Genomic DNA, 23,278 nt, shown 5'->3' on the forward strand with positions numbered 1-23,278 from the left:
TAAACCGTCAAAGAGTCTGTTTTCCCTTGTCGAGAGAGTTACCCGCCTGCACCGTCAGAAGGCTTACGTTTCGTTTATGCACTCAAGATAGTTCACCCCCCCTTCAACAAGATAGACTCTTTCGTTTAGAAAGAAGAAGAAACCTGACTTATGGGGGACAAGCTGGGTTAGGTAAATGTTGAGGTGTGTTCGTCGTGTACCCTTATGTACAAGTTTTAATTTTTTCCCCGTAATTCTCAGACAAACAACAAAGACGTCGCCATATTCTGCGTTTTATATCCAATAAGGCTGCTGCACTTGCAGAATATAGGCAAATGGAGTTATGTCAGTCACAGTTGCTCGAATTTCTGACATTATTCTGTAAAATATGTCTTTTTCAACATATTTGTTTAGAATATTAATGCATCGAATAAGACATTTGAGAAAAATACGTTAGCCTGTGTTGCCAGTGTCGTGTCATTCCCTGCTCAAACTACCTTTAACCCTATAGAACATCAGCAATGCATTTATCTCACTTTTACATGATCACTGGGCAAAATATGCTTTACACAGAACTATGTGTATCACAAAATAAAAATGGCAAACTAATGCATTTATTCTGACATTTATTGTTCTTTTTTCCCTTACATGTTGTTTGTGAGAGTCGGAATGGTTTAAAAACAGTTTGCCGAAGAAATGACAGGAAGGCCGAAGTAAAAGTACTGATCTCAGCTCAGCTCTTCCATGTTTAGAGGACGTTTATTACTCTGGCGTACACCGGTTAAATCCGGAGAATTAAGAGTCCTAAGCCCGCCCAAACCTAAACTGTTTCTCATAAACAGTTTTTTCCTAGTGGTGGAAGGTTACAAACGGCGAAACCGCTGCTGTAAACATTTTCACGCAAACAGGGCCAACTGTTTTTGCATAGCTTAATTTTCTAAGCCGCTTCTTCGTGGAGCGTGAAGCACGTTTTTTTTTTTTTTTTTGCAAACGTACACGAGGAGGAGGAGGAGCCAGGGTTGACGTCGTGACGTGCTCCGTACATTGGCGCGAGAGTTTGTTTTGCAACATCGTTGCGCTGCTTGTCTCTTGACGTCGTTTTGTGGAAAAGTATTATTTTTAGTTTCAGTTACAGGGTCTGCTAAAACAAGAAACTTCTTATAACGTTTAGTTTCTATTGTGATTTGGGACAAAGTCCGAAGTGTTGAACGTAAGTCGCGGTGTTTAGCTGTCGTGATTTACCGAAGATGCTTCAACAGCTTTTAACACCTAATCCTTCTTTTCTTTTGTAACATAACAGATGATGCGCAAAAAGCGACACTCCTCTGTGGAAAAAGTAGCGGGAACAACCGCCGCCACAAGTAAGTTTCACGTAAATCCCCAGTGATCAGATGCTAGCTTTCTCAATCTTACCTCTGAATTATCAGGTGTTGTTCTTGCAACTGCATTAACTCACAATGGAAATATTTGGAGACGATCCAACCTTTAGGTCCATTTATTCAGTAATGGGGAAAGACATTCCACTTCAATAAATATTTTTGATTAAAAAAAAACCCATAAGTGTAATAGTTGTAAATACCCAAACAATTCTTATAAAAACCCTACAAAAGGCTTTTTGTGTATGTATTTTGTTCAGTTCGTCACTCTCCCTTCCTGTCTTCCTGCTTCTCTTAACTACTGTTCAAAATCGGAAAGACCAGAAACCATGCTGTTGATCTAAAAGAGAAAATACCGGTATGAAAATATTCACTCACCTACTCTTAAATTGCTATCATCATAGCAATAATTAAAATCTTTAAATTATCTAAAACTATAACAAACTAGAGTGGACCAGATATTATGGTTCCTACCACTCACATCAGGGGAAATGGTAAATAAGTACAGCACGACATATTGTTTGATAAGAATATGTTTATTGATATTTAAATGATAAAAAATTAGGTTCTCAATCCTTTAGAGAAAACTCTAAAGGACTGTGAAAATGCTCTGAATTACTGACAGACTGCGCAGAAGTATTTTGAAACTGCCAGATGTCTAAAATCGTGAAGGAATGTGTCTTTTTTGTTGTTTATTTTGTCATTAGTGAACTGTTTTTTTTTTTTTTTTTTTTATATTTGGTGGGAAGGGTGGGAGCAACTTCCATACTGTAAATCATGTATATTTCTCAGCAGAGAAGGTACAGTTTGCCTTACATCTCTTTCCTAAATAGATAAGTATGTTTTATGGCCTGCACACATGGACAAACCAATAACACTTAGAGACAAAAACCAGAAGCTGTGCAGACTTTTTTTTTATCATCTAGGATCTACTGTAAAAAAATTATATTCATATTTAACACATATCTCGTTAAATGTGTGTAACGAGATACACATATTTATTTTGAATGGTAGTAGAAGGTATTTTGTTACTGACATATTTTTCATGCAGTTGTTTATCTTCTGTAGTTTTCATATTTTGTCGTCTGGTTAACTGTGTTATTTAATGTGTACTTTTTTTTTTTTTGTCTACAGAGGCAAAGAAGAGTCGCAACAGTGGTCGGCAGCCTAAAGAGGCTGCCTCAGAGGAAGCAAGTGAAACTGTTTTTGTCACTTTTGTAAGAAAAGCCGGTGTCAGCTTGAAACATAATGGCGAGTCGCATGAGATCGGTAAATACATACTAGTGTAAAAACTTTTGAATTAACTTTATGAAGTATAATGTTTGCTTAAATGTTCTGTTTTTTAGCTGTTGATCAGGTGGTTTTCCAGAAGCGAATACAGCAGCAGCTGCAGAAAAGCCCCAGATATCCTGATGTAAGTACAATACCAGCACATAACTTTTCCTCATTTGCTACTGCTGCTCACATTCACTCACTTCGTAATTGATTTAGATCCTGAAGGAGTTTATAGCGGATTTGGAGGCTTACATTGAGAACCCGGAGAGGTTCAGGAACTGCCTTCTTCCATGTATCCCACAATCATCTGAAGGAGACGTGAGGTAATGGATATGCTAACTTTCTGGGAAGTGAACAGTACACTCAGCAGCTTTCTGGGGTCCAATTGCTTCTGTTTGAATTGTGTAACCAAGTCTTTGTCTTTGCTGCAGATCTGTCAGCTCATTCCAGGAAAGCCTCATCAGAATGTTATTGGGGATCGAAATGCTGCAGGTTTTATTTATTTGTGTTTTGCCTTTAACAACATTAATAAATAAAAACAATATATACATAATATATATAACAATAAATATATATATAACAATATATTAAAAAAAACAACAATATTTGTTTCACGAGGATGTCACACTGTTAGATAAAACTCCTTTCTCTAAGATTTGTTTTCCTGAATTTCTAATGGCTTGCACATTTTCTTGCAGACTTTGATAATCAGCACCTTACTTGAGAAACTCCCTGAATTTATGTGCGATGGGTCAGTACTTCACATGTTCATCTGAAAATCCTTCATCTCTTTCTCGCAGTTCTTTCATCACCTGTTTGGATTTGTTTTGTGAATCACAGCACTGTGGATGGAGGACTCAATATTCCTCGTATGATTATTAACCAGCTGAAATGGCTGGACAGAGTCGTGGACACAAAGGTGATATATTTATCATTTATTTGACTTATTGTTCTGTTTGCAATTGTGTATTTTATGGAGGTGGTAATGTGTTTATTTCTCCTATGTTGTAGGAACTTGCTGCGAAGCTGATGGAGTTGGTGTCAGTAGCACCAGTTGAGGTGCAGCGTGACATCATCACCAGCTTACCTGAGATACTGGAAGACTCTCAGCACAATGACATAGCCAGGGAGCTCAAGTACGGACTGTCTGACACTAGAGTTTTGTTACTATTGCTGTCAGCCTGCAGTTTGGAGGTTTTCTCATCTCTTTTCTTTTCAGTTCTTTGCTTCAGGAGAACACTCAGTTAACGGTTCCCATCCTGGATGCCCTCTCCAGTCTAAACCTCTCGTCCTCATTACTGACGGAGGTACAGAGCCTGATAATGTTGTTTTAAATTCACTACAGAAATTTGAAATACATTCTTGCAGAGGATGCACTGTTTAGGATTTTTCTAGCTGAGGCTGATCTTTATCTTTCTTTGAGTAATTGCCTGTTAAATTCATTGTTTTATTTTCTAAGGTCTGTGGCAGGAAAAGATGTGCTGCAGGTTATAAGAAAAATAAAAGTCAGCATTTTTGAGTCCAACAGTAAATGAACCGACTGTAAAATTATCCTTATACATACACCATAAGTGAATGTTCTTAACCTCTATTATTTTTTTAGCTAAAAAAAAGTGCTTCAAAATGTACTTTGTGGGTTAATGCAATGATAGACCATAAACCAAAATTTTTTTGGGATTTTTTTAGTTTTGATTATTTGAAGTGCAACTTACAGACCAGAGCTGGTTAAGAGAAAATTTCTGATCCTGATCTCTGGCTGATTGGCTGGCACATATTTACAAACACACTTGTTACAATTAATGCAATTAAATTTTTTAAAGTCTTTGAATTAACCAGAACTTTTAGGAACTATATATTATGGTTGTATGTAGACTTTGCTAAACTCTACTGGGGGTTGAACAGGAGTTGCTTGCTTCGGTTATAATCAACTAAAACTTCTATTTTAGTGTCTGCAGGTGGGTCTGCTTTAAAACAAGAGATAAGCAACTGGAAAATCTCGCCATGTGCACTGAGGAATATGATGGATGATCTGTAATGTTCTGTCCTATCTTTCCTCGAGCTTGGGAACCTCGTTAAAGTTTTTAGCATTATGCAGTCTTTGAAATGAGAGGACATTTTGAATAACAAATTGAGGTCATTCTGTGCTATCAGTCCATATCAGAATCAATAAATTTGACCTGTGCCGTACAGCTTTAATCTTCTCCATACACATCACTGCACCCTGACCGGTTACTGTTCTCTTCTCAGGTCCGAGAGGCGGTTATGGCCACACTCGCCGCTGTCCAGCTGGAAGACCTACCCGTTGTGGTGAAGTTCATCCTGCATTCTGTCTCAGCTGCGAATGCATATGAAGTCAGACATCAAGTCATATGCATATCATTTCAGTTTTTCTTTGGTGTTAATTGTTGTGAAAGCACGTGTTTGTCTGTCTGTCTGTCAGGTGGTGAGTAATCTGCGTCAAAAGCTGGAACTGGAGCAGTGCGTTCTTCCTCCAGTGCTCCAGGCCTCACAGATCCGCATGAAAAGCAAATCATCAGCAGGGTGAGAAACTACTGGGTTCAGCTCTGCTACAGATTGATGTCAAAATGTTTGTTTAGAAATGCTCAGGAAGTTCCTGCTTATGTGTTTTGCTTTAGATCTGCTTCTAAAGCTGCTTCTGGCAACAGTCAGGACAGCGTTACGTTGGTCCTTGACTGCATCAAGTCAGCAGTCCGGTTTCAGAAAACTATTTCTGAGGCTTGGCTCAAGGTTAGTAAATAATCTGGGAGGAAAACACATTTCTAAACAACCTTTTTAAAAAAATAAAAAATAAACAGATGGCCACACTGTGGTGAGGGTCTTTTCACTTGTTAGTGCAAGGGGTCAAAATTTCAGGCTGAGGTCTTTATGCATGTTTGCATGTTCCCAGCAGTTCTCCACAGGTACTCTTGACTTCCCCCAAGTCAAGAGGTTACATTTCCAAAAGGAGTGAGTGTGTGCATGCGTGGTTGTTTATTCTGTGTGTCTCTGTGTTGCCCTGCGATGGACTGGAGACCTTTCCAGAGTGGACCCTGCCTCTCCACCAATGGCTGCTGGAGATATGCCTGTGGGGTCCTTCAGGCATAAGCAGACATGGTTGGATGATTAAATGCACAAATGGCAGAAAAGCAAAGACAAACAATGTTAGGGAAAAGTGAATATATTAAAATGTGAGTCCTTTATTAATGGGGTTGTAAGATTTTTTATTTATTCTATTTTATTTACCTAGGTTAGTAACAGCTGCCTTTCTTAACCTTTAGTGCTGTTGACTTTACTTTTTTGTTTCATCTCCAGGCAATCGAGTCGGTGGATGATGTTGAAGACCACAAGGTGAGTGCAGTGGAGTCTGTTCTCATCTGGGAAACCCTTGCATGTTTTTACCATTTGTAAACATCTTGTTGCATGTTTTAAGTTACTATTTTGTCAATCATATACATTTTCTTGGACTCGTCACTGATATCTGTCAGACGCGGGATGTTGTTAAAGTCTACACCTGTTGCTGTGATGCTAATGTTGTGTGTTGAGTTTGGATTTGTTCATCAGTAAGTGATGTCATCAGGTTTTAGATCTGCTGGTGCTCTTCATCCTGCACTGCACCAACGCTAACCAGAGTCGCCGGGGCGCCGAGAGAGTTCTGAAGCTCAAAGTGAGGACTGGACTCATGCAGGAGGCTCTGCTGCAGAAAACCTTCAGGGATTACTCTCAGGTGGCTCAGTCTGGAAACACACACGCCTCTGCAGAGCAGCAGTACCATCCGGCAGCATTTTTACTCTATAATTGTTATATTTACAGGTCATGCGAGGATACTTCCCTTCCATCCTGGCTCTTGCTCAGAGTTTAGTGCGCTCCCCTGATCCCTGTGTGGTGCCTTTTGGTGGGCAAATGTACCGCCATTCTTTCACTGCATTTGACTCTTACTGCCAGCAGGTGGGGTTGTTAATCAGTGCATTTCTGTATTTTAGATTTCAAAGCCTCAGAGAAGTGTTGGTTGTTTTGTACCAGTTTTTGTAGCAGACAATTTTAAGTAGTGTTTTAAATACGACTTATAGTGTAATGTAAGAAAATATGATTCCGAGATACATTATTTGGTAAAAGGAGGTCATTTACAGTTTTTATGGTTTGAAGGGATCCTAGTATTCTAATAAGACTAGAACCAATTATACTATTTTTAATCAATTGTATAAAGTTTAAAAATTTCATATGTGGGATTTGAACCTATTTATCTTCATTGAAATTTATTAAAATAATTTGACAAAGGTAAATTACAAAGAGTTTTGAAAACTGTTGTTCCAAAGTGGGACATAAAGACAGGAAGGGGTAAAATTCAACAAGTCAATATTAAATGGGTTGCAAATTACTGAGGAATCTGGAAGCAGCTCAGAGTGATTTAAATCTGCCTTGTGTTGTTTTACAGGAGGTTGTTGGCTCTCTTGTGACCCATGTGTGCAGTGGTGTCAGTGGGGAGGTAGATGTGGCCCTGGAGCTGCTCTGCAGTCTTGTAATGGAAAAACCCTCAGAAATGGCTCTCTATGCTGTTTTTGTAAAGGTACATTGATGTGCCCCATGTGGAAAAAAAATAAAAATTGTTCTTTCACTATAAATATAAAAATGAAAAAAATATGAAGTGTTTGGAAAAAACACCCCAAATGTTTAATTTAACTTTTAACATTGTCCAATGCAGTGGACAACATCTTGCAAATTGAACCTATATTTTATGTTATTACAACTGATTCTTTTTTGAAAGGACACTGTTGATTTTTATTTCCGTTTAGTTGAAAATTGAGATATTTTTTGGTGGCTTTTGTGAAGAATGTGCTGCATGAACATGACGGATGTCATGGAAATAAACACTTCCCTACTTGACAATTTTGCTGCTCATTAAAGTTGTTCATGTGTTGGACTGGATTTTAACCGGTCAGTGTGTTTGACTCAGGGGATCTTGGACTACATGGACAATCTCACACCACAGCAGATCAGAAGACTCTTCCACCTTCTGAGCAGACTGGCATTTGGGCAGCAGCAGCAAGGATCTCACATCCAGGTGCTTATTCATGGGCTCTTACATATCAGAGCGTATCTGTATCTACCCTTTTCCACCAATCCATTCGTCTCTTCCTGCAGGACGACATGCACATAGTGATCCGTAAGCAGCTCTCCAGCACCGTCCCGAAGTACAAACGTATAGGCATCATTGGCGCTGTGATGATTGTCGGCAGCATGGGAGCCTCCAGGTGATACTTCATATGAACTTTAAGTTTTATTTAATTCGTGTTTTGTGAAAGTTTTTGTTTTATCTCACATGTTCTACATTGCTCTCTATCCACTCCTTCATTTCAGGCCTAAAGGAAAGGAATCACAGAGCAGCTCACTTTCCCAGGAAACATTAAGACAGGTAAGACAGCAGCATTCCTCTGAGCATTGACTAAACCATAAGTGTGTCTGAATTAATGGCTTTATAATATGGTCTCAGTTTATTATACATATAGTTATGTAATGTTTCTCATTTTTGCATTTCTTTTGTCTCTCTTGCAGGTGACGGCTCTGCTGGAGCTGGTGAAGTCGAGCAGTGACAGCTCTCCTGAGGCAGCGGCTCTGTACTACGATGAACTGGCCAACCTGATCTGGAGTTCTGCACTGGACCCACAAGTGGAAGTATGTCTCAGGAATTTCCCCTAGTAAAACTTCTACTTTCAAAAATTTTTAAGATAAAAAAATTCTAATTAAGATTAAGCAATCTCACAAACAAGTATTTTATGTCCATTGTTTACAATGTTTTGACAGGAAATGATTGGAATGAGTGTCCTGGATGACTTCCAGGATGACTTTGTAGTGGACCTTGGACCAGATATAACAGGGTTAGTGCTCAAAATGAAAAAAAAAAAGAATTTTGATTGTAAATGATTTACATAATTTGCACAGTTTCAATTGATATTTTGATTAAAGTAATTTTTGCAGAACTGTAACTTTATCCTGAAGTATAAAATGTGAATTTTCTGGGTTAGGATAGGCATGGGAAAAGAAAATACTTTATGGAAAAATATTTTTATTTCCTAACCTTCTAATTTCCACATCCTATTCCGACTTTCTCTAAAAGTGGAGTGATTCATTCATTGTCTCTTTCTCTAACCCATTCAGTTCATGTTCTGTTCTTCGTTGCAGATCTTTTATCTTTCCAGCCTGTGCCATGTACAACCTTGAGGAGGATGAGAGTCAGGGAGGTATCGCCATCAACCTGTTGCCTCTGCTGGCCAAAGAAACACAAAATAAAGGAGAGCAGCAATCTCAAATTGGGAAACAGAAGCAACAAAAGTCAGTGGCTTTGTGAAACGGGTTATTTATATGTAGGTGTAACCATGACTGTTAATGTTCTGTGTTTTTTGCAGGCGGGTGTCCCCTCTCTGTTTGTCTCCCTTTTTCCGCCTATTGAGGCTTTGTGAAGAGAAACGGCATCAGGGAGATCTAGAAGAGATCGATGCTCTCGTGGGTGAGAATACTGAGAAGCAAGTTTTTTCTGTTTTTCTTTAAATCTTCCTCAGTTTTAAAGCAATTTTTTTCTGCATGTTTACATTTTCTGCATCACAGGATGTCCTCTGATCCTGACAAACATGGATGTCGTGGACAAAGTTGACAGCATGTCAAAAGCTGAGAAGGAGTTCATCTGTACTTTGCTCTTTCACACGATCAACTGGTTCAGAGAGGTAACTGCAGCTTAAAAACAAAAAGGATGAGTGTTTTAAAGACACTGATGTGACTGAAGTTTGTTTTCGCAGGTCGTGAATGCATTCTGCAAACAGAAAGAAACGGAGATGAAGATGAAGGTGATGACTCGCCTGCAGAACATCACTTTTCTGCAGACGCTGTTGGAGAGGGCTCTCGCAGGTGTTTTTTTGCTTTGTTTGTTTGTTTGTTTGTTTTTCCAATGACTGATTTATAATCCCACTCCCCCCAACTCCAATTAGTCCTAGTTTTTTTCTCCTGCTTTCAGGAACTCCCGGTTACATGCCTCCTGTTTCAAACTTTGATGGAGAATCTACAGATGGGATTAGTTTCGGTGTTCCTGTCAATAAGGGAAAGAAAGGTAGTTCTTTGCCTTGTTGGGTTCTTAATATATTCTTTGTTTCTTTGTAGTTATGCTTAATCTACTATTTTAGATTGTAGTTGTTTAACTGTCATGTGCTACTTAGATGGAACGGGGAAAAAGCGAAAGGCTCCTGGTAAGAATGCCCCAGAAGGTGTCTCTCATCCTGAGGAGGCGACTGAAGCGGATGAAACTCAGCAGGTGACAGCTGTAAATGAATACAATTCTGTTTAAAGCAAATATAAACATGCAGATGTAAAAATGAAATGTTCTGCAGGAGCAACCGGAAAAGGAGAAGGAAAAAGAGAACCGGCTCGGTGTCAGTTTGACAGCTTACAGGCCGTTTTTCAGAGAGCTGGACATGGAGGTGCTCAGTGTTCTGCAGTGTGGGTTGTTGTCACGCTCACTGCTGGACTCAGAGCTCCACACTAAGGTAAGGTTATGAATAATTGATGTGATCCTGCTTTGGCTTAATTGCATTTACCCTAAAACACCCGTATATTACTTAAATTACTGAGGTTCAAGAAGAGGTCGTGTTGGGCCCCACTGAGCTGGTCTTCCTGCTGGAGGATATGCAGCATAAACTGGAGTTCAGTCTCACTGCCGCTCCGGCAAAGAGAGCTCCGTTCCTCAAGGTACAGACTGATAATACAACATGATAATAAAGAGGACAGCTACATGTTCACAAACTATTTAAAGGTAACAAAAGGGAGAACTTTTTCTGGCCAAAAATAATTGCAGAAGGCATAGAAAGAGAAAACTTTCTTCACTGAGTATAGTGCTAAGGAGGGCTAACAGGGATTCAGTCTCCAGTTCTCTACCGTTTTAGAAGAAACATTGATCAAGGTGAAAATCTATAAAGCTGCATGAACAAAAACATTTTATTTTTGTAGATGAGGGCAGATAAAACTGTGGGATTCTCGCATCTGCAACAGAGGAGTACAAAAGACATTGCCTCCTACTGTGTCCAGCTGTTGCCTACCCTCTGTTCACATCTGGAAAACTGCCATAATCATTTTCAGGTACAGAATCCCTGAATAGTCCTTGCATTTTGGGGATTTGGTTTCAATCTTATTTTTAATTTAAAATCTTATTGAATGCATTTGTGCAATTACAGACTCTGCTGTCTGAGAACAATGGCATTGTGGACGGACCTTCAACAGATGTGGAGGAGCACCAGGTAATGTCATCAGGTTACCAGCTGCTCCTGCAGGTCATTAACACCACCTTCAGTTGGTGAGTGAATGTTGGGTCCTAAATCCAGGAACTGTGTCGGCTCTGTGTCGGCAGCGCATTGTGTCTGCCTTTTGTTGGTTTGTTGAGCTGTTCTATAATTGGGACCTGTCAGGTCTGGATTCAGCCAGCCAGGACAGCGGAGCTTGTTGAAGAAAGCTCTAGGAGTTTTAGCTGGACGACTTAAAGAAGGAGGTCCTGAACTGACCATGGAGCAGCTTGTCAAGTGGGTTCCAATTTTCTAAACCAGATGATACACCAGATTCTGCACTTTGACTGGTTTTTATTTAGGATTTAAGATCCTTGTTTTTTTTTTGTAAATATTAGGGATCACAGTGCTGTGTTGCCTAACATTTATTCCTGCTCTTCTAGGCACAGTTTTGAGTACCTGCTGAACTTTCGCAGCACGATGCCGAGCCTGAGCACAGCTCTGTGTCTCTCCCAGCTTCTATCAACTGTTTCAGAGAAGGGAGGAAACCCTGGTGCTTATAGAGAGCAGACTGGTGAGGCTGACATCTGGACATAAATCTTCCACTCCACCATCCAGCAAAATATAATGAAACTGGCCCCGTTTTTGCATTGCAGCTTCCCTGGCGCGCCGTTTCCTGAACCAAAGTTGGGTGACAGCGAGCGGAGAGAAAGAGCGAGGCAGCAAATTCAATGAGGCACTTCACACACTCCTTAGGTGGGTATGCATCACACACAGAAATGCTCAACATGGAGGCTCACCAGAGAGAATAGCTGCTTATAGTTACATGTGCTGTTTTTTTTTGCCTTGCATCTAATTTTCATGAAAATCATCTTAAAGACACACAACATATTCAGCACAGAATAAATTAGTTTCTGTGATGTTGTCACTGCATCTTGAGTGTTTGTAACTGAAAAAAGGTAAATTACAATCTTATTTTAAAAATATCTAATTTTCTCTCAAAGGCACTGTTTTCGTCTGCATGTATTTAGTGTGACCTGCTTTGTGAATGCCACACAGAACTAAAACTAATAGCTCACACGAGATAGTTACAAGAAGGTTACATTCTTTCTGAACACACTCCTATTTTTCATGTATTTTGTGACCTTTCTTCAATGGATTGTATATTTTTTCACTCTCTTCAGCATCTACCTTGAGCATGTCGACGACGTTTTGAAGGCAGTGGAGGAAATAGCCGGAGAAGGAATCACCGAGCTGATCAACACATCCAAAGATGAAAGCTCTGCTTCCTGGCCCACTCTGAACAGGTAAACGTCATTTCTCAATTGTTATCTTCTCTGCTTCTTTAGTTACAGCAGCACTTTAGAGCACCAGGCGACACGCCCATAAAACTGTAATCAGTTTATTTACCAATATTTGTAAAAATCTAAAATGACTACATTTTTTTGTATTCTGAAGACAAACCTTCCTGGTTTTCTACAAAGTTTTGATGGCCGAGCTGGAGAAAGCTGCCAGGAGGATTCCTGCTGGTAAAATGAGCGACAGCTCTGAGGTCAGACTCCTGGTGCAGCGCTGTCTGCGCTCCTGTTTGTGACATCTGTCAGGCTTTCTTGTGATTTGAAGAGTAAGGTGGAGAGCATCTGTGTGAATCTTTTAGGTTCAGAGTGAGAAGCTGCTGACATGGAACCTGGCTGTCAGAGACTTTCACATCCTAGTCAACCTGGTGAAGGTGAACTTATCTGTTCATGGCTTCATAACCTGTTCATCTTCACTCAAGTGTTCAGATAAGCTCTTTATAGGCATTTTGGGGATTTGGTTTCAATGAATTAAAGAACCATGTGTACAGGTTTGATTCTAACTTAAGCTTTCTTCAAAACTTTCTACAAAATATAGAGATTCTAAGTTATACATAATAATATGTACCTTAGCAAGTTTTATAAATTGGCAGGTCTTATTTTTAAAGATTATTGCAGTTACATATTGTTTAATTAGTCCACCCTGAAAGAAAAAAATACTCACTAATAATAAAACATCAATAAAAATTTTGTTAACATAATTTATGGTGACACTGACTGGAACAAACTTTAACTCTTCACTCAAATTGTCATGTTTCCATATTTTAACGTTCAAATGTGAATTGACTCTTCCAAGTGAAATCTAGTTCTTTCTAATTGTTCTCATACATTAGTAGACATAAAAGTTTTTGTCCTTTAATCATCTTGTAGGTGTTTGATTCCAGGCCAGTGCTTAATGTGTCCTTAAAGGTGAGTTAGCTTTCTTTGCTTTCTGGTGGTTAGTGTATTTAGTTCCTCTGCTGCTGTTACTTTGTTAACCAAAAACATGGTTGCTTTTGCCAGTATGGACGACTTTTTCTGGAGTCTTTTCTGAAGTTGGGAATGCCGCTGCTAGACTACAGTTTCAAGAGGCACAAGGTAACCAAAAACAGACCTCATTGCATTTTGTTCAAAAAGTTTTTCAAAAAACATATGTTAATAAGTGTAGCGAAATGTGTCAAAAGATTTTCAGGTTATTGAACATCTCAAGTTGATTTATAGGTGCATTGTTTCCGCTATTGCTTTACAAAAGCTGATAAATACTGTGCATATAAATACTGCGTATAAATTGTATTTTAAAGGAGGATGTCCAGAGTTTGCTGAAGACCTTCCAGCTTAGCACCCGACAGCTCCACCACATGTGTGGACATTCCAAGGTAGCAACAGCTTTATCTCTTCTTACTCATCCTGTGTATTCATTTTCATTCTATGATGCAACATGTTGCAAAACTGGCAGCAGAAAACCTCATAAATACTTCAAGAAAAGCTCCCATAATAACCATATAACAACAACAGTTGGCCTTTCAGGATCGTTTAGAAAATGTAGATATACTCATCCTGGAGATAAATATCAGAAACTGACTTATTTTTAATAAATTACTTTGATTTAGAATTGTCTTGTTTTCAAACAATTGCTTTACTAAATGCTTTTTTTGTTTTGCTTTTTCTTTTACAACCCTTTCAGGATAATTTGTGAAATATTAATTTGGATACATGTATAAATTTGATGCTGTGAGAGAGCTGGAAAAAGGAGTAGTTAAAATAAATGACGAGCCCAGAGTTATTGACATTCATGTCCATGTTTAGTGCATGTAAATTTCTTATCCTCATGGTATCTGAATGTTTTTGTTTTTCAGATTCACCAGGACACCAGCCTAACTAACCATGTGCCAGCTGTGAAAAAGAGCCTGGAGCTGTTTGTGTACAGAGTGAAGGCCATGCTGACACTCAACAACTGCCAGGAGGCCTTCTGGATGGGAAACCTGAAGAATAGGAACCTAAAGGTTACACACGGTTTAACTTTTCTCTGACAGTGGCTTTTGATTTGCGAACTCCAAAAGAATCATGTGATGCACCTTGCAGGGTGAAGAGATTCTTTCTCAGAGATCACAAGGGAGTGATGACGACGATGAAGAGGAGCAGGGGAATCAGGAATTACCGCCACCACAGGAACAGTCAGATGATGAGGTACTTGCCTTTTAAAGAAATGGATTCAGACCAACTGTCATCCATCCGTAACGCCTGGGGACTGTAGTGATATTTCCAAAAAATACACTGTAAACTTTTGTATTTAAATTCAAACAAAATTATGGTAAAATGTGGGTCTGGAAAAGCAAGGCATTTGAAATGAAAAATGTGCAGGAGTTTTGAGCTTATTAAAAGAAATATCAGGAAATGGTAAACAAAATAATAATGTATTGAGTGTAAAACATCATAGTGACAACTAAGGACCTATATTACATGCACGTGTAATCTTGCTCTCATAATCTGAAATCAAGAATGGTAGTTCTTTCTGTTTGAACCAATTGAGAAATGGTCACAATTTAACTGAGTGGAGCTGCAGCCATGTAAACAATCTGCAAAACATGATGAGAACTAAAAATCTCAAAAACTTAACTATGACAAGGAACTGTTTTCTTAAGCTGTGTTGGGGATAAGTTTGTTCACTTTAAAATGAAAAACGTTTGAACTTTTGTAAAATTCTTTGAGACATCAAAATTGCATACGTGTAGAAGTGTAAATGAGTCCTGCTGACAGACAGCTTAGACTCTAGAGGGCAGCAACCTCTATATGAGAACTTCTGAAGTTGACTTGAAAGCTAACTGTTTTCACAGAAGTCAAGATTCGCTCTATGGAATTGCTGCTCTACTTGAAAGTTTGAACGCTGAACTAAATTATGTCTTTTAAATAAATATTGTGGTTTTTATCTCTGCAGGACCAGGAAGGTGATTCTGAGGAAATCAGTAGGATCAGCAGAATGGTGCACAGCACAGAAGATTCCGATTAAAACTTAAATATGTAAACTTTTGTTTTATTTCATTTGAAAAAAATTAAATTTACAGATTAATCTTTTTTTCTGTGTTTAATAAATTTAATAGAAATTTTTATTCTATTAAATGCTAATTGGCCAATATTTAATCATAGTTTGCTTACATTTAGGCAAAAAAAATACAAAATACTGGACGCTTTAAAGGATTTAGGGTATGTATTTTTGTATCTTAACGTGCCTCATAAAGGACTATTTCTGTATGTTGTGAATAAAATCTTCTATTTGTCAGCCAATAAATAATAGATTACTTTGATCACAATAATTCTGCTTACGTTGTTTGTTTCAAATGTTTAATGTAAATACATCTATGTTGCTGGGATCAGGCATAGATGACGTCCAGAGTTGTCTTTGCGTATAAAAAAGGTTTTTATTTACCTTTACACAAAAAGGCAACTTTTTGCGCACTGCCTCGCAAAAAAGGCACGTTTGAGGAACACAGGTGAACAGTTGCGTTCAGTGACATATAAGAAATATCAGTACCAAGGATCAAGGTAGGAGACGGACACAAAATCAAGTTCTGAAGGAATGAACAAACTACAATAAAGAATGAACTTATTATAAACAAATTGGGTGGGGTACCTGTGAACTATAATACACATAAACATTAAAAGCATATTCAAGTGTATTCTGACTTGATACATTTGGTGTCTCTTATGTCTACTTAACTTCCAAACTATATCATACTATTATTTCCTTTGAAACTGAGCAGTCTTGATTAACATGACCTAACATATTTTTATACATTTTGTCAAAAAGAGCAATTACACATGAAGCTATTTCAATATAGTAAGCAAAGTTTTAACTTTAAGTAGTTTTGATTCTGATCATGTTAAAACTTTTAATCAAGTGAGAAAATTAAAAAGGGCAGGTATTAAAGGGTCCTGAATGAGATAAGTAGTTGGCACAATTGGAGTCGACCTACTTGGAACCTGACGAAAAGAACAGCTTCATAACAGTATTAACATGCTGTTCCGAGTTGTTTTGGACTTTTAAATTGTTGAGCCCTTGAGCTGGAAAATCAAACACAAGTAGAGGTGGATTGCTGACTCTTGAATGAGGACGCACTTAAAATTCTGGTCCAAAATGTCTTTAATCAGAATCATAATCAGCTTTACTCACCAAGTTTTTTGCCACATAAACAAGGGGCTTTATTTTGGTTCCACTTTGGTCTTTGACGAGATTTAAGTTATAAATATATAAAAAACAGAAAATAAAGCAGTACAGACACCTTTTAGCACAATGGTGGCAAATGTTTCCTGATTTCATTGTAAAAGTATGTAACAATGCTAATGTCGTTTATCATGATGTTAAATTTTATAGTATGTGATCATTTAAATAAAAATTGTGTATTAATAAAATTCAGTCTATCACTTAAAATTTCTGATCAAGTTATTTATTGCTACTTAATTTTATTTTGAAAGAAGATCTACCTAATCTATGTGTTGCAGCACATCCTGCTGTTGTTTTATTTATCGGGAGAAATAATTCTCAATAGTGAGGTGGTAATTTGTATTCATTAGTATTCATCACATTAGATCTCTAAGTAAAATCAGAAATCACTTAATTACAATCTTGAGTAATTTGATCAGTCAGAAGTGCAACAAGATGACTGATCCTCAGCTAAACTCCTGCGCAAGTAAACCTATAAAATATTGGGATCTATTTGACAAAAACATGCTGACAGGTGCAGTGATTTTATGAACAACTGTAGCACACAAATGTAAAATAATGAATACAGTAATAAATATCTAATCTGTAAATATAATAAAAAGTTTTAATTTGGATGTTGTGCATCTGTATGGATTTTTGTACAATACTGAAAAACAAATTCCATACCAAATTCAAGTTTTATTTTCTGAGGACACATAGTAGAAAGATTGTTCAGCAGAGAATTAAAGAATTACAAGCTTATTCCCATTCATCACAACTCCAAGGTTTTGTCACAAACTTACAGGTTTTAGAACAGGCTCCTGTGAGATATAGTCTCCGCTGCCCAGGAATGTCATGACAGTTACGAAACTGTCTTCATTAAGAGGCCTAGTCCGATTCGTTGGAAGACTGACTGCTACCGGAGATCCCGCAGCATCACTGTCCACAGCGACTCTTTGAAGATACTTGGATATGAGTTACAGCATTTAATTTCCCTTTAGGATAAATCAAATATTTTTCAATTTCATTATACATTTAACTTAATTCGGTATTTAATAAATCACATTGTGATCATTTTATATGTCTATCCAAATATATGCATACCGAAAACATTTATTAAATTATCATTATTATTTTATTTTATTATTTTTTAATTATTATTTACATTTTTATTCAAATTATCACATAAATATTTGACAAATCCTTTGTAGTAAAAAACTCAATTCTGTGGCTTTTCACAGCTCTTTCCCTAAAGACCGGCTGGGTTGAACCATGATCAGTCAAATAGGGGGGGTTCTCTGCTGTTCTCTGCTGTTAGAACTTTTGGTGTCGTCTTTCTGTATAGTAATTCATTTTACCTACGAGAGTTACAGGTTTTTCTCTGACTAGTATACATCCTTTGTGTTTTATTGGTGGAAGTTTAGAGGAGAAATTAGCTTTATGATTCTTATATTAGCGGCTCTCCCCTCCTGAACTGGCACAATGGTCCATCCGGGAAGCGTGCTTCACTGTTTGGGGAAGTACCTTCACCGAACGGTCCTTCCAGACTTCCAGCGCAGAGCTTTAGCTTTCTGTTTTGTTTGTACGCTAGCAACAGTCTCCACTGTCGTTTTCAACGGAAACAACAGCGCTTCTCCGGGTTACTTGGACGGCCTCTATCACCGTGTGTCCGGAGGGAACGGCTCAGATTTTCCCTGACTGACTTCAGCTGCACCATGTCCGATTCAGTTCTGCTGCTCCTGATTGTCTTCCTCCTGCTGTGTTTGGCGCTGACGGTCGGTGGGCTGCTGGTGTACTCGGGGCTCCTTACGGAGGTGGTCATTAAAACGGGAGCCCCTCCGATTCGGAATGTCACTATCGCCTACAAGTTCAAGCAGGGCGCTTACAAGGACTGCGGCGCAGCCTTCACGGAGACCTACAGCATCGGCCCCAACCTCAGATCCATCGGGATTTTCTATGATGACCCCAAAAAGGTGAGACCCCCGCACCCCCAGGGCCTTGGAGCCCATGCACTGCATTTTAACTGTACTTGACCCCATGACATAACTGTAAAACACAGTGTACTCTGCGTGCTGATAAGGTGGTAAAGTTGTGGTCTGTTTGACCTGGACAAAAGTCAGAAAGTTGGTGTTCAGGAAGTTGCATCATTTGAGAACTGGCATGTCCATTCAACAAGTTTTGGATTTTAGATGGATTGTGCATACACATCAACAAATATCTACATCAATATTCATGCTCATATTCTAAAAAAAAAAAAAAAAATCAAATGTCAAAATATCTAGTGGTCACAGAAATCACAACTTAGGTTAAACCCTCAGTTTGATATTTGAGTGAGGTATATTGTCAGAAATGTCAAGAGAATTGGTATTTTTGTTTTTGGGCTTCCATACCAAATTCAAGTTTTATTTTCTAAGGACACATAGTACAAAGATTGTTCAGCAGATTGTTCCTATTCTTCACAACTCCAAGGTTTTGTCACAAACGTACAGGTTTTTAAATTTAGATGAAAGATATGTTATCAAAGTGCATGATAGTGGAGAAAACACCTTAATCGTGTGAATCTTCAATAATAATAAAAAAACTTTAGTATGTTCAATAAAACTTTCTTGAATTGTTGTTATAGATTCATTTATTTTAGACATTTAAAAAACCTAACTTTATACAAGGTATTTAGGAACTTGTTTCACAAAATAAACGAATTTATCAAAGGGGAGATAAAAGAAAATTGAAAAAAATAATTAGTGCCACATTTACATAAATGTAAGTTTTTTTCCGTTAATAAAAAAAATCAGGCAAACTTTCTTGTATTTAATTGTACTGTCATGAAGAAAAATGTGGTCATAAAAATCTAATAAGTAATTTTTTATAATGTTGTAAGGAATACATAATTCAATAGACAAAGCTCTGAGTAATCTGTGAGAAAATCCCTCGCTAATAATTTAAGAACCAAAGTGGGAATAAAACAAGTTCAATGACGTTAAGCACGACAGCACTATTATAGTAGCATTTTCTGGATTTTCGATTTTAATTTTAAAGACATTGGTCTTTTTTTTCCATGCCTTTTACATGTTGTATATTCTAAGCCAAAGTTAATTGCTTACATGCTTCCTGAAGTTACTATGTGCTGAAGCTGGTACACTTTAGTATGCAAAACATATCCACAATCTAAAACTGCAAATTGAAGTTATCCATAATTACTGAACAACTTTAAAATAGATACTTTCTGTGTCTTAAAGGGTTTTCTGAAATAAAATTGTGGAAAGAGTTCAAATCTGTTTGTCATCGACTACCCATTTAATTGTAACAATATGTATTTTTTTTAATAATTAAAAAGTATTGTGTCTGTGTAGTGAACAGTGCAAACATAAAAAGAGATGTTGTGTGTGTGTATTGCTCAAGGGAATAATGTGCAGGCTGTCTTTTTACAGAACTGGGCCTGCATGAGGAAAGCAGTCAGCTGTTCATTTGCCACGTTGCAGTGTTGGTATTTTTTGTTTTTTTCTCCTCTCATAAGCTCATCTGCAGCTCCAGGCTTTTTCTGCAACGTGCCTGTCTCTTAGCTTAAAAATGAAAGCAAGACTTCAAATGAATGAGAACATGAAATATGGTCAATTAAGTGATCCCTGAACAGTGTTTTGGGCGTTTTGATTCTTGCTGTACAGGTGTAACAGGTTTTGCACAGCTGCGGTCTGTGGTTGTTTCCCTCTGTCTTCACTAGTTGTGTTTTTGGTCAACAAGCAATGTCCTCACAACAGCTGCTGGTTTGACGAACATGTCTGACATCCTGGCTGATGTGGGAGGAGCGTCCACCTAAACAATAAACAGCTGACTGAAAAGGAAAGAATAACTAGAGACAACTTTTATACTTTAAGAAGCATGAGTCATTAGTTTTTGTTTTTTTTTATAGCTGGGAGGGCGAGATCATATGGTGGACAACATGGGAAATTGAAGACATTTGTCCAAACAGCCAACCGGTCAGTCTGTTCTGTGGACAATCGACAGACGGATCGGTTCAGAGTCTGACTGGAAATGTTTATTCAGGCTCAGCTACCGACGCCAAGCCTTAAGTTTGTGATCTTCAGAGACTGTGGCACACTGACCAGACGGTGTTTGTTTTTCTGCTAACACCCACCAGCTCTCTGTCCTGTTTTTAAGTCACGGCTTTTTGTCAGACTGCCGACGAAAAGCCGTGAGTCATTCCAGTGGAAAACTGAGGCAATTCAAGCTCAGAAAGGTTTTCTGCTGTTTTTGGAGAGCTGGAGGACGATGCCGTCCTCATGACTTTTTTGTTCCTTTGAGGGTAAATGATCCTTTACATGGACTGTCTAGTCTGGGAGGCCAAGCAGCAAAAGCTTTCACAGCTTTCTGTGTATATTACCGTTGCATAAATCTGATTGTATAACACTTCTGCATGTTATTGCTGGTTTAAGCAATGTCTCAGGGATTAAAGTTGATGAAACGTCTAACACCTTAATTACATGATGTTCCCTTTAGTTTGTTTTGTAACTGTCAAAACACTCACCACCTACAACAAAAACAAAGTGAAACTGAGAGGTTCGATGGAGCGGAGCTTTGGCTTGGAGATGAAATTCTTTCCTTACAGTAATTGATGGTTTTATGTTGCTGAACTCTAATTCTCCCCTAAAGATTTTGATTTTCATCCATGCTTCTCAAAGTTGAGCAAATACGATCAAAATGCATCTTGAGAGATTGTTAGATTTAGAAACTGTAACTGTTTTGCCACTATGCCATCTTGTTGAAATCTCAAATCAGTAAAATTTCTGTACTAACTAATATACATAGTTTAATTTTAGAAAATATTTACATTGAGTTTAAAGACAGACTGTTTTCCACTCACCAACCATGTTCTGAACCCTAGTGTTTGTAAAAAAACAAACAAAAAAAAGCTTTTCTACCTTTGATTTGACATTCACTTTGTAAGATTTAAGCTATCAAATATTTCTTGGAAAAGAGGTTCAACATTTACTTGAGGTTTCATCTTCCATCAGGTCTAGTGAACTTGAATAAAGTGAAGTTGTCCAAGTGGCATTTTACACATGAGAGTCATCAATAACTAGAGGACATTTGAAGCAACAATAACATAACAGATTTATTTTATATTTTTCAGAAGTTAATTTTAATACAAATCACGTTGCATCATTGAGCATGCTGGAAACCATTGTTTAAGTGGGCTTTTCATGTTATCCTACAGGCTATTCAACTGATTGTACCATCTTATCAAAAAGAAAAATTAAGAGTCAAGAGAGAGGCAGCATGGAGGCCATCAACAGCCCAGAAGGAGCTGCAAGATTGTGTTTCAAGTATTGGTTGTATTCTAAAATCCTCCTTTGAGGATCTCCTGCTTGACTGTGTGATAGCCTGATTAAACCAAACTTGAACTTTTGGGCTACAATTTGCTGTGCTTCGTTGCTACGAGACTAACACAGCATTTCGCCCAAAGAATGGCAGAAAAACATTTTGCCACACATTTATTCTCTCATTGTTGTTTTCTAAATTGACAATTGCAAGCTTGTGAGACCCGTGGACACTAGATGGCATCATTGGCATTTCTAGTTGAGTTTATGCAGGAAGCAGGAGCATCCTCCAAACTATATATCTTTGAATGTGATTTATTATAATGGCAAAGAAAATGTGACTCATTCATCAACCAGTTTCATCCTATCGAAATAAAACTGAATTTGGCTAAGTAGCTGATGACTGCTGCCCTAATTCAGTGGTCATTATCTGAGGTCTGACTCTTGATCCATGTGATTATCAGCAGTTCATTTGCAATTATCTATTATTCCAGTTGTTGTAAAGTCCTTATTTAATGAGTATGATGAACGCTAATGGGTGCCAGTCCTGAAGATTAAGAATTATATCTAGCCCACATTGACCAATTAATGAGGGTTCTTTTAATACGCTGACCGAATCCGTTTGAGTGTATGTGTGGCTTTTTGTGATGTTCCAGAATGGTTTGATTCGTTTACTGATCTGTTGTGATGCTGATGCAAAGATTGCATTCATCTTATCTCTCCTGCTTGTTATGATCACGCACATGCTGTTTGTGTTTCCATAAAGGCCTGCAGCTGTGATACAGCACCTTTTCATGAAGGTTTTACAAATAGTAGGTTGGCTAACTTGTCAAGCAATCACAAGACTAAGGACAAATAACAAATTTGTGGTTTCTCAGTTTTAGCTCTGTTGTCTTGCAGAAATAAAAGGAGTGAAGAATCTTAATGTGTCTTGCCTGTTTGGTGCTCTGCAAGAAATTCCCAGAAGAAAATGAAGTGTGTGCATCACATAATGTTCAGATGACTGGCTTTGAACCATAAAAAATAAACTGATAAAGTAACAGAGAGGTAAAATTCAGACACACACGTTTCATTGATCTTGTAGGAGTAACAGGCTGCATATCTGAGTTGATGGGGTTTTTTCAAACTATAAATGATCTTTGCGGAGGATACGTCAGACTGCCTATTCTCATGCTGAGCCACTGTTCTCATGCCGAGCCACTCATGTTCCCTTCATGACACGGTCGAGGTGGAAATTTACAGACGTGTTTGGGAGTGGCAGTGAGAAACGAGGGAAGGTGTAGAAATCCTGCGGAGGATGGTGGTGTAAAAATGGCAGTATTCTCACCCACCTTGGGAGCCTTGGAGTGATTCTGCTCATCAATCGGAATTTCAGATCAGAGCGCCGAGCATCCCTGCGCTCCCCGGTAAAATTTACTACCATTTTACCGCTGCTTGTCTGTCGACAGCAGCAACATGAAAGGGAGGCTCGTGGTAAGAAGGTGCCACTTTTAAAATTGGATATAAAATGAGAAATAAATACACTGATGCTCTGGAGTGCAGT

General features: G+C 38.1%; 2 protein-coding genes across 2 annotated transcripts in view; both read left to right on the forward strand.

Moving 5' to 3' along the window:
* The first annotated feature begins 1,040 nt into the window (after positions 1-1,040).
* fancd2 (FA complementation group D2) lies at positions 1,041-15,522 on the forward strand. Its single transcript, XM_055024247.1, has 44 exons — positions 1,041-1,189; positions 1,280-1,340; positions 2,490-2,624; positions 2,702-2,769; positions 2,847-2,953; positions 3,062-3,122; positions 3,329-3,381; positions 3,471-3,549; positions 3,642-3,766; positions 3,850-3,937; positions 4,878-4,982; positions 5,071-5,171; positions 5,267-5,378; positions 5,943-5,978; positions 6,208-6,354; positions 6,441-6,575; positions 7,063-7,194; positions 7,582-7,689; positions 7,770-7,879; positions 7,986-8,040; positions 8,181-8,300; positions 8,430-8,503; positions 8,808-8,957; positions 9,032-9,132; positions 9,231-9,346; positions 9,419-9,527; positions 9,634-9,726; positions 9,833-9,927; positions 10,004-10,159; positions 10,245-10,361; positions 10,620-10,748; positions 10,844-10,962; positions 11,075-11,185; positions 11,332-11,462; positions 11,545-11,644; positions 12,073-12,195; positions 12,347-12,440; positions 12,546-12,617; positions 13,114-13,152; positions 13,246-13,320; positions 13,524-13,598; positions 14,079-14,225; positions 14,305-14,409; positions 15,158-15,522. The coding sequence occupies exons 2-44, from the start codon at positions 1,280-1,282 to the stop codon at positions 15,227-15,229; spliced, it is 4,341 nt and encodes a 1,446-aa protein (XP_054880222.1). The 5' UTR covers positions 1,041-1,189; the 3' UTR covers positions 15,230-15,522.
* Positions 15,523-17,831: 2,309 nt separating this feature from the next.
* tex264a (testis expressed 264, ER-phagy receptor a) overlaps positions 17,832-23,278 on the forward strand; it is a 67,424-nt gene continuing 61,977 nt past the window's right edge. The window contains exon 1 of the mRNA XM_055027410.1: positions 17,832-18,393. Coding sequence (XP_054883385.1) covers positions 18,136-18,393 — 258 coding nt within the window. The 5' untranslated portion in view covers positions 17,832-18,135. The remainder of the gene's footprint in view (positions 18,394-23,278) is intronic.

This window comes from Poeciliopsis prolifica, unplaced genomic scaffold, assembly GCF_027474105.1.
Source record: "Poeciliopsis prolifica strain line A6 unplaced genomic scaffold, Auburn_PproV2 SCAFFOLD003, whole genome shotgun sequence".
In the NCBI taxonomy this organism is placed as follows: domain Eukaryota; kingdom Metazoa; phylum Chordata; class Actinopteri; order Cyprinodontiformes; family Poeciliidae; genus Poeciliopsis; species Poeciliopsis prolifica.